We start from the raw sequence: 16,511 nt of genomic DNA on the forward strand, positions 1-16,511 counted from the left end.
TTGGTGGAGTAGATTGAACCAGCCAGGTATTTAGAGCCTCTAGAGCCTGAGCACCTGAAGCACTTAGAGTACTTGCCTGAACCTGGTATCTCTTGGCATGCTCCTAGGCACTCTGTCAAAACAAAGACTGGTGTACCAAACATCACTCCAAAAGCAAATTTCAAATTTTCTTCTATCGTGTTTTCCCTCAACAGTCACATTAAAGAGCCCTTTGGGCCACAAGTTGGACATCACTGTTCTAGTGTAATTACAAAATTAATGTTTTAAGCTATTTCACCATACAGTACCCGATCCCAAAAATGGTTGCCAAAAGTGATGGAGAAAATCCTGGAAATTTTAACGTTCCACCAAGTAGTGCTTCTTGGAGGAATCATTCTACATATTGCATTTTACCTTTGAAGATCTTTGTACCGAATAAAATCCTCAAGTTCAACTGCAGTAATTTTGTTGTCATCTAGATGAAGCTCTAGTAAAGAGGATGGTAGCCCTAAAGGGAAGAAAAATCAATGTAATTTAATTGGTTAAAATATTTATATTTATTAAATTCTCAACTACTTCCTCCCTTTTATTTTGGGGAGGGTTGGAAAGGTGCTGGATAGGACTGGTTTGATGTCCGGATCAAAAAATATTCAGCAGATATAAATGTATGTTATGCTTTTGATTTTTCTAGACTTCTTCATTTGTGGTTTAAATCGATAGGGTTTGTTTTTCAAAAGAATTATCAACCTGAATATTTGTTTTTTCTCCTTGAAATTTTATAATCAACAATAAATGGACATTGACTAATTATTCATGGTCTGTTTTTAAAATAAATTAATATATTATTCTTACCCTAGATTAGTTAAATGTTCTGGTAAATTGATTAGATATTTTTATAAGTATTTTAATTATAGTGTCCAATACCTTTAGATTTCTGCTGTCTTTTTAATTATTGTTGTTGGATTTTTGTTTATATGGTCAAACTCTTCCACCTTCACTGATGTTGAGTAATACTTTATTTACTCCATGAATAATCTCACTGAAATCCATGTATCTACTTGTAAATAAGGGTGAAAGAATCAGGCCTATAGATGGTACTGGATTGTGCTGCTGTTCAGGTTTGGGAATAACCTACGGATTCCCAGACCAGTGGAGAATCATGCCTAGCATGGATTAAATGTTTTATTAGGCACAATGGTGCAAGATCACATTTCACTCATAATCATAAGCCCAGGCGTAACTCAATATAGCAAGGACATGAAGAGTGGTTTTGGAGGAGTTTGTGTTTTGCCCATCTGAAAAGTTAAGTGCTCACAAAGAGGCATGATCAAGGAGGAATCGTATCCAGTAATTGTCCTCTATGTCGAATCAAAAGCTTGGATTCTTAATGCTTCAACTTCTTGAGAAGCATCGCTGTTAACAGAAAAAAAAATTAAAATTTGAATGGAAAGGAAGTATTACTTGGAAAGTTGATCATTATGTAGGTTACTTGGAAGAGGAATAAAAAAGAAAATAACTGTTATTTCAGATTGACTGACTAAGTATCTGTGGCAGTTTTCAGTTACGACACTGGCTAATTCCCAGGTATTCTTAGACCTGCATGGTTCTTAAGCATTTGGGAGAAGCTGCCAGAGGAAAGTTAAAAGAGGGAGTTGCAATTTGTTGGGAGGCCTGGCCCAGTTCATTCTCTGGGCTATGCTGAATTGCCCCTCCTTGCTGTTGGTTGGTTTGTTACTGTTTCTGCTGCTTCGTGACCTGAATGAAGATGTCATGCACCATCTGGACAGAGTGGGACAGTGGGAGAAGTGAATCTCCTCAACCACTGAGAATAAGAGAGTGTCTACCAGTGCTCAGTAACAGCATTCCAAGGATGAAAAAGGCAGAAGGGAAGGATGGGCAGCTGCTTGTGATGGAGTAGAGAGAGAGGAACAAATTTAGAACCCATTGGATGGAATATAAAATATTATTTTGAATATTGTAATGTTATACTACAGAAATTCAAAGAAAAATAATAGATATAAAATCAGGCTATTCAGGAGAACATTGATGTAGGGGGAAGATTCTTATTGTACGTAGCACATATCTGAAAGATTTATAGATTATTCGGGCATATCCTTACTAGAAAAAAGAACCCATACCTTTGGGAACTGAGGTCAGTTTAGCTTCTGCAATTCTAATGTGATAGACTGTCACTCCTTCAAAAGAACCTGGTTCTATTCCATCATTGTCCAAAGGATTTGCACTCATTTCTGCCAAAGCAAGTGTTTTATAAGTAAACTAATACACATTGCATATTAATTCCAGTATGTCTAATTATACAGGATTTACTAAAAGCAACTCTGCTTTCACCTCACTTGTAATCATTATGACTGTTTTGGTAATTTGATTTGAAAAAAAACAAAACAAAACCATGGTTTACATGACTGAGTTTTAAAATTTCCATGCTATAATTCAGAGGAGATTGTCCTGGGATTATGCAGTTTGTGCATACTTCTTTTTAAATGGCAAATCAACCCTGCCCTCTCCCTCCCACCGAATTCTGCATTGCAAAACAGTCTGGAGCTCCATCAACCTCACTATGATCATGGATTATAATTGGAATTTTGAAGTGGCTCCCGTTGGCTATGCAGGAGCAGCTGGGTGCTACCCGTTGGCCTCTTTGGAGAGGTACATGTCTCTAACAGTTTTGCCTGAGTAAGGATTGCATGTTTTGACCTGCGGAGTTACCAAAACCTGACCCACTACCTATACAGTTAGGTAGATTTGAATTTCATTTATGTAAAGAAAATAAAAGATGCTTTAATTGATGATGGTGTGTCAAATTTTCCCTAATATAGATATCTTGCTTTAAAGAGGAACTTCTATATAAGGAACATATGAACAGAAACTACATGTAGGAAACAAAGTTTGCCAGTAAATATATATTCTTTGCTGCTACTTCAGATTTTGCATTTTTGAATCTGAGCCTTTTTTTCCCCTGTCCTGAGTTAGCTTTTGTGTTTTCTCCTGTGGTGAAATCCATGGCATCATAATCAGTTGTCCATGAAATGTGACCTCTCAAATTCAGTGATCAACCTTCATAGAAAGAATAAGTAAAGAAGCTGAGCTGTGACGGAGCCAACTCATTTGAGGTTGTAGCTGAACCCAAGGTTTTGGCCAACTGCCTCACAAGATCATTAATATTTGGATGTAGATGAATTTCATTCTGAATTTAGCTGTTTTTCAAGAACATGTAGCAATTTAGCATTTTCACCAACTTGTGTTAGTAAAATTGGCAAAATAACATTTTATTAATAAAGCTAATAAAACTTCTATAATATTTCCATAGTGATTTACGACCCGATTATGCAGTCACTCTGTATAGAACTCTCATGCTCTTGGAGTTGTGTATGTAGATTAGCTATGATGTCTGTACTGTATTTATTAGCACATTTGCCATATTGCTTAATGCAATCCTGAAATATTTTTGTCGACTGGTGACATGCAGTCATTTTAATACTGTTCCAATAAGACGGACTTACCCAAAACATGTAAAGCCTTCATTCCTTGAAATGCTTCCTTTTGTACTTTCTTAACCTTATTATCATGAATTCGTAGCTCTGCTAAAGATTTTGGCAGGTTTGCTGGGATCTCAGTTAACTGGTTATGGGACAAGTACAGCCGTCGCAACTTCTTTGTTGATTGAAAGGCTTTTGGGTGGATCTTAAATATTTTGTTGTTGTTCAAAGCCAGTGCCTAAGAAATATGTGAAAAGTAAGAAAACAGTATCTATATTGGATTTTTATGATCATGCATTTGTGAGGACATTGATAAATATTTTTAGTAATTACATATGCATTTTTTATGGAGTAGTAGAAATGTAGGGCTGGAAGGCACCTTGGTCTAGGTATACTTGGTCCTGCATCAGTGCAGGAGGCATATAGCCTCCTGCACTGATGCAGGACCAAGTATACCTAGACCATCACTGTCAGATGTTTGTCCAACTTGTTCTTAAAAACCTCCAATGACTGGGATTCCACAACCTCTCTTGAAAGCCTATCCCAAAGCATATCTACCCTTGCCGTTAGAAAGTTTTTTCTCATTTCTAACATAAACCTCCCTTGCTGAAGATTAAGCCCATTATTTCTTGTCCTACCTTTGGGTTAACAAGGAGACCAATTGATCATCATCCTCTTACCATTCTCTTTATAGCAGACCTTAACATATTTGAAGATGGTCAGCCTCTGCCCCTAGTCTTCTTTTCCCAAAGCTAAACATGTCTAGTTTTTTTAACCCTTTCCTCATAGTCAAGTTTTCTAAACCTTTTATCATCTTTTGTTGCTCTCCTCTGGAGACTCTCCAGTTCGTCCACTTCTTTCTGAAAGTGTGGTGCCCAGAACTGGACACAGTACTCCAGCTGAGGCCTCACCAGTGCTGAGTAGAATGGGACAATTAACTCTCATGATTTAGATGCGACCCTCCTATTGGTACAACCTAGAATATTAGCCTTTTTTGCAGCTGCATCACGCTGTTGACTCACATTGAACTTGTGATTCTACTATAACCTCCCCCCTCTATCCTTTCCTAGCTAGTTATTCCCCATTTTGTAGTTGTGCATTTGATTTTTGCTTCCTGTGTGTAATACTTTGCACTTGTCTTTATTGAATTTCATTTTGTTGTTTTCAGACCATCATCTAATTTGTCAAGGCTGTTTTGAATTCTAATCCTATCTTCCAAAGTGCTTGCAACGCCTCTCAGCTTGATGTCATCCACGGATTTTTATGGCATGGTCTCCAACCCATTATCCAAGTCATTAGTGAAAATATTGAATAGAACAAGACACAGGACAGACCCTAGGTGGACTAGATGCGTCCACCTAGCTTGACAGTGAACCAATGAGAACTAATCTTTGAATATGATCTTTCAACCAGTTGTGCACCCCTTTAAAGTAATTATAGACCACATTTCCCTAGCTTGTTTATGAGAATGTCATGCATGTCCAAAGCCTTACTAAAATCAAAATATATCACAGCTACAGCTTTCCCCATCTACTAGGCCAGTAACCCTGTCAAAAAAGTAAACTATGTTGGTTTGGTATAATTTGTTCTTGACAGATCCACACTGGCTATTCTTTATAACCCTATTATCTACTAGGTGCTTACAAATTGATTGTTTAATGATTTGTTCCAATATCCTTCCAGGTATCAAAATTAGGTTGAGTGGTCTATAATTCCGCGGGTCCTCTTTGTTTCCCTTTTTAAAGACAGGTACTATGTTTGCCCTTCTCCAGTCCTTTGAGACCTCACTTGTCTCCATGTGTTCTTGAAGATAATTGCTAACTGTTCCAAAGTTGCTTCAGCTAGTTCCTTTAAGTACCCCAGGTTGAATTTTATCAAGCCCTGATGTCTCGAATACATTTAACTTATCTAAATATTCTTTAACTTCCTTATTTTGGCTTGTGTTCCTTTCCCCTGGATATTAATATTAACTATGTTAATTATCTGGTTGTTATGAACCTTTTTAGTGAAGACTGAAGCCAAGTAGGTATTAAACACCTCAGCCTTTTTGATGTCATCTGTTATTAGCTCTCCTTCCCTGCTGAGGCAGAGGATAACCTACATTTTCCTTGCTCCTCATGTATTTAAATAATGTCATCTTATTGCCTTTTATGTCCCTTGCTTGATGTAATTCATTTTGTGCTTTAGCCTTTCTGATTTTGTCCCTACATGGTTGCACTATTCTTTTGTACTCATCCTTAGCAATTTGTCCATGCTTTTTATAGGATTACTTTTTGATTTTCAGGTCATTAAAGAGTTCCTGATTTCTAATTTAACATACATACTGAGACTTGGAAATGAGAACTTACTTACTAATAATTGACTGCATAAATGCAGTCGCTTTTGTTTCCAATAGCTTTTGTTTTAAAACATCTTGCATGTTGTATGTTTTACTTAATCGTAAAATCCATAAAAATTGAATTACTCAAAAAATGTACCGAGAACTTGAAGCTTCCACAAAAAGTAAGAGAAAAGTGCTGTTGGGATGCAGCAAAGATGAGTGATTGTGAGAGGGAAGCTAATCTCATATTCTCATGATTGTTAAAGCAAGCTGTGCAACAAATATTTTGCTCCTTTTGCTGACTGTTTACTGTTCAGTGTAGTAAGCAAAATGACATGTCTACTGATGGGAATAAATCGTATGATTTCTGCTTTTTTATATATTCATTGTTTCAGATATAACATACCAGTGATGCTGTAGTCACATTTTTGAAGGCCATGAGCCAATACAGCTAAATACAGTTGGGAAAGCCAAATAATGAGGAAAGAGTTAGATTTATTTTCTAACTGGCATCAAGAAGTGCTCGCCCCCATTTTGGACTGGCAGACTGTCTCCATCTAGATTTGTTTTGTTGTTTTATGTTAATTTTTTGTTTTTTATAAAACAAATATCCCAACTGAAATTGCTATCTTTCAACACCAGCTTTCAATTCCCCATGATTATTGTGGGACAAAAAGTGCCCTTGGTGGATGTGGGGAAAGGAGGATGGGCATATTGTGAAAAGTCAAACAAAGAGGGAAACAGGCAGTATGTTAGAGAGATTCAAAGGTTAAATCGTGTGATGTACTGAGAGTCCTCTACTCATGTTTTAGTCAAAGGATGTTGAATGTGCTCAGCACCCTGCAAGAACTGAAAAAAGAGCAAGTAAATAAATTGTATGAGGTATAATATGGGAAAATTAGGAATTATGGTAAAGGGGAGGAATAAAATATTTTCTCCCCACTGTCATATCTCAGTCCTTTTCAAGACTTTTGTCTCTGTCTAAGTACTGCTACTGGAGAGGAGGTTGATGTATTCGAAATGGTTTATTAATGAAAATCTGCACAGCCAGAATTAAAAGGAATGGGTAAATTGTATATAACAACAAAAACATTTCATTTGTCTTACTTTCCATTATATTTGAACTCTGATGTACTTTAAATTATTTTCTGTTCATTTAAACAAATATCCCTCCTTTTGATAGGTCTCTTAATCTTGCTTTCTCTGTGGTCTTCTAGAAATCATTGCCTCACTAGTTGAGGGCCTGCCATGTGAGTATGATCGATACATTGTGTTACTTGAGATTATTTTGCACATAAGATTATACTTTTATATTTCAGTGTCATGACTGTTCATGTTTCTACTTTCCACTGCTTCAGAGAGTACTGTCAAAATGTTGTTACTCTCTGTGATGGGATCCCCGGGGTGCAGCCTAGGACTGTGGGACCACTGTGCCCCCTTAACTCTATCCAGCCTGGGCTGTCTCTCACAATGCCTTGTTAGTGACCAGCATTAAACCCCTCCAGGTGCTATCACCACTCAACACAACCACATGCAGAGACCCACACCCAGCTAGATTGCATGAATGCTCCCAGAGCCACTCATGAATCACACAGAGAAAGGCACCAGAGCCAAATACCCCAGCTCCCAGCACTGTACCTCAGGAATATACCGTCTTGCACGGCTCAATATGAGAAATGCACATTTATTAATTGGTTCACCACTTCATTAATGGAAAGTGGATATACATTAGCCTTTGCAAACGTGAGCAGATTACCAAACACTTCAGGCAAACTCCCTGGTAAAGATAAACAGTTAAACAAATTTATTGACTGCAAAATGTAGATTTTAAGTGATTATAAGTGACAGGTAAAAAGTCAGAGTTAGTTACCACAATAAAATATAAGCACACAGTCTAAACTCTGAGCAACCCTATTAGACTGGGGCTGGAGGTCAGCCCCCGCCACCTGCTTCTCCGAGGCCCCCAGGGACCGCTGCTCTGATGGCCCCTAGTGTGGACCCTGAAACCCTTGCTGCTCCGGGACCGCTGCTCCAGCGGCCCCCAGGGCCAGTGGTACTAGCCACTGTTTGGGCAGCCCTAGGGCTGCCCCAGCAGTGCCACTGCCCCCAGGGCTGCCCCAGCAGCAGCCGTGCGACTGACCACAGGGTCTGCCCCAGCCGCCGGCTCTGAGGCCTCCCTAGCAGCTGCCTGGACGTCTCACCCTGGGATCTGCCCCAGCAGCTGCTCGGGCGGCCCTGGGGTCAGCCATACCAGCAGCTGCAGAGGTCCCGGAAAGTCATGGAATCCATGACTTCTCTGACAGACTTGCAGCCTTAGTAATTAGTAATGGCTCCTGATTAATCTCTGGTTCCAGAGTAGCAGCCGTGTTAGTCTGTATTCGCAAAAAGAAAAGGAGTACCTGTGGCACCTTAGAGACTAACAAATTTATTTGAGCATAAGCTTTCATGGGTTACAGCCGACTTCATCAGATGCATACTTGGTCAGCTCACTTCATTGGATGCATCCGTATTCGCAAAAAGAAAAGGAGTACTTGTGGCACCTTAGAGACTAACCTTTTCTTTTTGCGAATACAGACTAACACGGCTGTTACTCTGAAACCTTTCTTTTTTTGATTAATCTCTGTGTTCTTACACTGGAGGTTAGTATCAGTTAGTGTTCACTTAAATAAAAAATTAGTTCTTTGTTAACTTCCTGTAACGTTCATATTGATTACATTTTTGCGTCTGCATACAATGCATTTCACAAGTAGACACTACGTGTGGCAACCACTAAGGTTGTATAATACCTATTTTCTCTACTACCAATGAATCCACAATAAGTAAAAGCTCTATTGATAGATTGCGGAGTAAATTAGATTTGCTAAACTTTCATTTGTTGTTGAGAAACCAAGTGCTGTTGGAAAGGACTTTTTCCATCAGTCAAATCTATCTATCCTGTATTTATTACCATGAAATTGGGAGTCCCTTTTTAAGGTACTCCATGTTGGTCAGTTGACCTTGACTTGACTTGACTTTTTTTTTTTTTTTTTTACTTTGAGTTCAGGTGTGGATTTGTTATTTTCTTTTCTTTTTGTGTATGGTGGCTGTCTATTATGTCTAAAAACTGAATTAAGAGACTATTAAAGAAACCAAGATATACTCCATGAGCTGTGAGGAGATAGAAGATATGGGGAAAAAATCTCAAATATGTGTGAGATAGGAGGGATTTTGCAAAAAGCATGTGATTTTTATTTTTGTTTACCATAATTGTTTATACAGATTTTCCTGATCTAGACCTCCCAGTCACCCCAGCTTGTCCTATTTTCCTTGCACTGCTGGAAGGGAGTATCAGGTACAATCCTGTCTCATTGATATAGTCTAGTTTTAAAGTGTCATTTTCTCATCATAATTTTTAATCATTTTCATATTATTTTAACTTAGTATGCTTACCTATATCTTAAAGAATTAATAAGGCAGACAGGATTTTCAAAGGAGCTCAGTGTTGGCCTTACATTGTTTCATTTGAAGTTAATGGGAGTTTTACCATTCACTTCAATGGAGGCAGAGTTAGGTGCTTTTGAAAATTCCTCCCTGACATCTGCTTCACATGTGGGATTAAGTTTATGGCTGTTGGTTACAGTTCTTAGATGGGGAGAGTGGGAATTTGTCTTATAATCAGTTAAAGCTGAGAGAAATTTCTCTCTGGGTATTTAAAAGCTTGAATGTATTTTCCCTGCCCATGGCATGTGTCTAGATGTTGTGAGCTCCATGTAAACTGACAAGATTGCAGTCTGTAATGTGTATGCACCCAGAGTTGAAGGTATCAAAATATTTTATTCTAATTCATCTAAATTATTGTAGAAGGAAGGATATAACTTATATAAATAAATAAATGAATAAAAATCTTAGTTGCCTAAATAAGACTCAATCAGAAAATAACGAACTTACATAAAGTGATGTGAGTCCTTTGAGATCATTTTCCTTGACCTCTTTAATTTTGTTGTTTTGAAGGTCTATCATGCGAGTATCAGATGGAATATTGTTTGGTATTGAAGTCAAACCTATTTAGTGTTAATGATAAACAAAAATATATATAAATGCCTACTATGTTGATATACAGAAAACCATTAACTGCTAAGCAGGATAACACAATGACAATGTAAATGTGTGGTTTTTAGTTCTGCTTTGAATACATAAGTTGTTAGGTAAGTTTAGCTTATAATTTTAGCTTTCAAAAAAAGTTTCATATTTATACAAAGCTCAACATCAGCCCACAATTCCCATGAATTGTTTTCAGTATTCCATTGAAACAGTTTCTTTTTAAAAGTATAAAATTCATCTGTCATTTTCCCAAAAGATTGTATCTTCCTCTTAAAGTGTAGGCACCAGAAAGTGAAACTGAGTAGGAATTGACTGTATAAAATAAAAAGTTAAACTGCCTAGTCTACTTTTTGTACTTTAAGAAGCTTGGATATTGAAAATAAATAATAATACTTAAACACGTTTCTAATTCATAGATCTCAAAGTGTTTTAGAAAAACAGATAAGCATTTTTTCTCCATTTCACAGATGGGTAAACTGTGACACAGAGAGATCATACTGAGTTAGAATAGAGCTCAGCTCTCTTGACTCCCATGATGGTACTCTTCTATACAGGACATTTTAAAATAACGAGATTTATCTTCACTTGCACTTTCAGTAAAAAATAGTTTGTTAGGATTACTCAAAATAAAATGTACATATCCTCTTTGCTTGTTAAACTAAATGGTTATGATTAGAAAAGTTACAATAAAGTGGCTTCATGGGATTCAATAATTCAGTGGATTCATATTATGTATGATCAGTTTACAAGTCAAAATATGTTTTTTAAAAAACTATTTGTAATGTAATCTCTACCTTTGATCTGAAATTCAAATGTAGTCCTTATTTTTCTTTGCTAACTATTGATTTATAAGGCAGAATTGAATCTGGTGTGTTCTTCCAGAGTACTTTGTGTTCTTCAGAATTAAGAGGAGTAAAAGCTACTATTTGTCAGTAAAGTAAGTAGATATGACTTTAAATACAGAGTGGAAGTTTCGTTGAGGAGAAGTAAAGTGGGGTGTGGAGGGATTTTTCATTGGTCTTCTGCATTGCAATGAATTTCACCTTGGATGTTTAACACATTTTAAAATCAGATCAGTCCCACTTCTTGTATTTGGCAACCTGAGTTCAGGGTTTAGTTTTGTTTTTTGCTGCTCCAGTTAATGATCTTATTGTCTTCAGCTTTGGTTGCTGGCTGTCATGAATAGACGAATTCTGAGGATTTCTAACTGTGCCTTTTTAAACTTGAGTTTGAATCCCCAAAATAATGTAAATTAATTTGAGCAATATACACTTCTTCATTAAACATAAAATGTAAGTTTAGAACAACAGCATGCAATAGGAAATACAATCTTATCCTCTGTAAAAGGCTCACTGTCAGACCTGGTTCGGCTTCCATCCCATTGCACATATATTATATGAGACAGAGGCTGCTGCCTGCAGCTGTGGACCCTCTGTTCCTCTCTCCCCACTTCCTCCCATCCAGGAACTGGAGAAAGGCCTATCAGGGAAGGATGGGAAACTAAGCAGGAACTGACAGGAGATTCCAGATAGGAGAGAATTCAGACCATGGCCTCAGGAAGGCAGTGGGGAAGAAGAGGGTATAGCACTCCTAAGGTAGAGTCCAGACAGCAGTACTTGTTCTGGGGGAGGAAGGTGTACTTAATATGGAAAGGGCTGAAATAAAGGTGGTGGTATCCCACAAGAACTCTCCCTAGTACCTGGGTTCAAGATGGCCTGTGTTTAATGGCATGTGCCATAGTTGACAAATGTATAATTATTTTAAATATAAAATCTGTTTTATGGATTCTTTTCTAAGTGTTTGAATTTAATAAAACAGTTTTGCAACCTGTAACAGGGCACCCAATTACAATTACCCTGTTACAGATTGCAAAAGTTGTTTATTTTATTCAGATAATGAGGAAAACATCCATAAAAACAGGTTTTTCCCTTTTTTAAAAAAATCTTTAAATAATGAGTTGACATACAATGTGTGACACGTATGTTTTAGTTTAAGGGCTTGTGTTGCAAATGAGCAGGTTTGAAGGTTAAGAGCTTTGCTCATTGGTAGAAAATGTGCTGATACAGGGCTACAGTACAAAAGGAAGTATTTCTTCACACAATGCACAGTCAACCTGTGGAACTCTTTGTCAGACGATGTTGTGAAGGCCAAGACTATAACAGGGATCAGAAAAGAACTAGATAAAGTCATGGAGGATAGCTCCACCTTTGGCTATCATCCAGGATGGACAGGGGTGGAAAGCCATGCTTTGAGCGTCCCTAGCCTCTGTTTGCCAGAAGCTGGGAATGGACGACAGGGGATGGCTCACTCTATGATTGCCTGTTCTGTTCATTCCCTCTGAAACACCTGGCATTGGCCACTGTCACAAGACAGGATACTGGGCTAGATGGACCACTGGTCTGACCCAGTATGGCCTTTCGTACATTCTTATGTACTGGAATATAGCTCTTAGATCTACCAATACTGTTCTTTATGGTTGTTGAACATTTAATTTAGTTTATTCTTTACTTTTGTAGTTAAAAGAGTGGTAGATTCTATTTGTTATTTAAGTGGCATGTTCTGCTCTATATCCTGTACAGAAGTCCTGTGGTTTTGATAACTCTTAGGAAGAAATTGCTGTGCTGTTTTTATTTTGAGCATAAGGATCTTTATTAGTTATATGGTATTTTATTCTTTGTGTTACTCTTTGGTCACTAAATATATTAATAGTGGGTTCATTAGAAAATCAGTACAGTGTTAGTCTTATTTTACTATAAATTTTTAGAGTGTTTCCTGTTAAACGAACTCTTCAGTTAAAAAAATATAAACTTAAAGAGAAATGACAAGCACATTTATGATTGTTAAGCATGGTTATATTTCTTAGAAGAATAGACCTTCAAAGGGTATAGGCATGGGTCTCTTATCCTTGGCAAGATTTTGTAGTATAATATAAAGATGGATATTATGTAAGCTAAGATCTTAAAACAACAAAAACTTCAGTAAAGAAAGGTGAGTGTGTGTGTTGGTTTGTTTTGTTTTTGTGTTCGCGCGCGCACTGGTTTGTGAGGGCTGGATTAGGCCAGGCAGGCCCAATCAGCCATTAAGCAGCAAATGAGTGAGATGTAGGTTGGGTGGCGAGCCTTGATTAGAGGGAAGCTCACCTGAGCATAGGTGGACTTGGGCTAGTATGAACCCAGGCAGCTGGCAGTAGCAAAGGCTGCTGAGTGGAAGGCAGTTGTCACCCTCTGTTCAGTAGAGAGGGAAGTAGAGAACGCAGGGAAAGAGTAGGATCCAGGGCGCCTGACCCTGAGGGAAGGGCATACCCTGAAGTGAGCAGGATCTAGAAGGAATGCAAAGCAGGAAGCAGCCTAGGGAGTAAACACCAAGATTAGGGACTGAACAGATCTTGGCTGCATGTTGCAGGGTCCCTGGGCTAGGAACCTGGATTAGAAGGCGGGCCCAGGTTTCCCTTCCAGACACTGAGGGAGTGGCACTATGGCACAGTGAAAGGGAAGACTGCCTGAGACTGCTAGTGAGAAGGGACTTTGATAGGAAACCATATAATGACCTGGCTGGAGGTCCAAGTCATAAAGAGGAGGTTGCAGTTCCTGGAACGAGAGAGGCACCACAGAGAGGGAAAGAGACGGAGTGATGGAGAGTGATCACTGGAAGAGGTGTCAGCCTGGCAGAGCTAATCCCCAGAATCGCCAGGAGGCAGGGCTGTCCTGCAGTGAGTAGAGCACCCTGTGACAACCTCATTAATATTTCTGAATTCTGATGATGTGTGGAATACTAAAATATATTTCTTTCGCTCTGATTTAAATATGTGTGTGAATTCAGTTCTAGGATAGAACATTAACAGTTTTTATAAAAACTAAGCATGTGTCTGCTCCTATTTTAGGTCCCATTTCAGCAAGGTATTCTGCTCAACTATAAGCATATGAGTACTCCCATCGAAGTCAAAGGATTATTCATGCTCTTAAGATTGTTCATGTGCATAGTTACCTTTCTGAACTGGGACCTAAAAGAATCGGAATTTTGCCATTTGACTGTAATGGAAGCAGAAAAAAAAGATGTTGCCTTCATTATAAACTGTTCTAGAAGTAAAAAGGTTTCTTCCATACCTTGTGGAAGTAATATCATTCTTAAAAGAATTTTTGATGAAATTCATGTATATAACTATTTTTTAATAATGTAAGAGCATATTCTCTAGACAGAGTATCGATGTTAGAGAGAGAATATGATCAGGAAATTTACACAAATTTCTGATTCTGGAATTTAAAAAAAATCTTGCTTTCACCAAGGCTGAGGGGAATTGTGAAGAGAGAAAGAGAGAGTGCACAGATCAGAGAGGAAGGCTGATGGGGAAGACTTGGGTGCACGGTAGATGACAGCAACATGAAGAGGGAGAGGAGAGTCAGATACAGTGCAGTTCATGAAGAGAAGGAGTGGGAAAAGGGAGGAGGAAGCACACCCAGTCTGATCCATCAAGGGGAGCTTGAGAGGACAGGCCTCTTTGATAGAGCCAAGCTGTAGATGCATGATCATATGAAGGGATCCAGGATTCTGTGAGAGCCAAGAACTGGAAGGAGCGAGATATGAAGAGGTTGTGGATGGCAGTAATCTTTTCAGGGATTGAATGAACATTCCAGAGAAAGCAAGAAAAAGGGAGAAAGAAGGAGGATGGGCTTGGGGTTAAGACTTGTGGCATGAGAAGAGCAGATATGGTGGCAGAGATGGGTGTAGGAGGAGGAAAGGGTGAGAATGGAGGGAGGCCCATAGGCAAATGTCACCAGAGGTGAGGAGAGGTATCTAGATGTGGGAGGATTTGTGTTGGCAGGAGGAGTGGGCAGATGAGGATGGAAAGTGGAAGAGTAGGCAGAGCTGGCGGGAATGATAGAGGGGTGAGGATAACAAGGGAGAGGAAAATGAACCAGTGGAGGGAATGGGGAGGGGAAATTTAAAAAAAAAAAAACCTTTTTCTTTAAGAATACCCAATTTTGTTATAAACTCCAGTTAAAACAACCTATTGGCATCCTTGAATTATATAAAGCCTAACGACAAAGACTTACACAGATAGAGACTATAGTCATTAATTATAGAGATCGTGATCCTTATGTACTATATTATATATCTATGAATCTTAGTGTTGTTCACATATTTTCCTTTGGTGAAAATGTCATCATTATGGTTATGCTATTCAGTCTTAACCTAGACAAATAACTGATATTCTTTCCATGCTCTTGCATTATAATTTTCTTGCGGTTGATTTGTGGCTTTTGTCTCTTGTCATCCTTTTCTGTTGTCATGTGATCTGCCACTCTGCAAATCAACATAAGAACATAAGAATGGCCATACTGGGTTAGACCAAAGGTCCATCAAGCCCAGTATGCTGTCCTCTGACAGTGGCCAATGGCAGTGCCCCAAAGGGAATGAACAGACAGATTATCATCAAGTGGTCCATGCCCTGTCACCCAATCCCAGCTTCTGGCAAACAGATGCTAGGGACACCATTCCTGCCCATCCTGGCTAATAGCCATTGGTGGGCCTATCTTCCATGAATCTATCTAGCTCCCTTTTGAACTCCATTATAGTATTGGCCTTCACAACATCCTCTGGCAAGGAGTTCCAGAGGTTGACAGTGCATTGCATGAAAAAAATACTTTCTTGTGTTTGTTTTAAATCTGGTACCTATTAATTTTATTTGGTGGCCCATTGTTCTTGTATTATGAGAAGGAGTAAATAACACTTCCTTATTTACTTTCTTTATATCACTCATGATTTTATAGACGTCTATCATATCCCCCCTTAGTCGCCTCTTTTCCAAGCTGAAAAGTCCCAGTTTTATTAATCTCTCCTCATACGGAAGCTGTTCCATACCCCTAATCATGTTTGTTGCCCTTTTCTGAACCTTTTCCAATTCCAGTATATCTCTTTTGAGATGGGGCAACCACATCTGCACGCAGTATTCAAGGTGTGGGCATATCATGGATTTATATAGAGGCAATATGATATTTTTCTGTATTATTATCTGCCCCTTTCTTGGTGATTCCCAACATTCTGTTTGCTTTTTTGACTGCTGCTGCACATTGAGTGGATGATTTCAGAGAACTATCCACAGTGACTCCAAGATCTCTTCTTGAGTGGTAACAGCTAATTTAGATCCCATCATTTTATATGTATAGTTAGGATTATATTTTCCAATGTGCATTATTTTGCATTTATCAACATTAAATTTCATCTGCCATTTTGTTACCCAGTCACTCAGTTTTGTGAGATCCTTTTGTAGCTCTTCGCAGTCTGCCTGGACTTAACCATCTTGAGTAGTTGTGTATCATCTGCAAATTTTGTTACGTCACTGTTTACCCCTTTTTCCAGATCATTTATAAATATGTTAAATAGGACTGGGCCCACTACAGATCCTTGGGGGACACCACTATTTACTCTCTCCATTCTGAAAACTGACCATTTATTCCTACCCTTTATTTCCTATACATTAACCAGTTACCGATCCATGAGAAAACCTTCCCTCTTATCCCATGACTGCTTATTTTGCTTAAGAGCCTTTGGTGAGGGACCTTTCTGAAAATCTAAATACACTATATCCCTGGATCTCCTTTGTCTGCATGCTTGTTGACCCCCACAAATTCTAGTAG

At 38.4% G+C, this 16,511-nt stretch overlaps 2 protein-coding genes across 5 annotated transcripts in view; one reads left to right on the forward strand and one right to left on the reverse strand.

The window, feature by feature from the left end:
- Positions 1-16,511, forward strand: part of CENPP (centromere protein P) — a 318,318-nt gene that overhangs the window by 146,825 nt on the left and 154,982 nt on the right. The window lies entirely within an intron of this gene.
- ASPN (asporin) overlaps positions 1-16,511 on the reverse strand; it is a 36,781-nt gene that overhangs the window by 13,821 nt on the left and 6,449 nt on the right. For all 3 annotated transcript variants that reach the window (XM_084635185.1, XM_084635186.1, XM_084635187.1), the window contains 4 exons: positions 9,724-9,836; positions 3,501-3,714; positions 2,118-2,228; positions 394-487 (listed from right to left, as the gene is read on the reverse strand). In XM_084635185.1, the coding sequence (XP_084491311.1) occupies positions 394-487; positions 2,118-2,228; positions 3,501-3,714; positions 9,724-9,836 (532 nt within the window). The remainder of the gene's footprint in view (positions 1-393; positions 488-2,117; positions 2,229-3,500; positions 3,715-9,723; positions 9,837-16,511) is intronic.

Source organism: Lepidochelys olivacea, assembly GCF_965140295.1.
Source record: "Lepidochelys olivacea isolate rLepOli2 genome assembly, chromosome: 7".
Lineage (NCBI taxonomy): Eukaryota > Metazoa > Chordata > Testudines > Cheloniidae > Lepidochelys > Lepidochelys olivacea.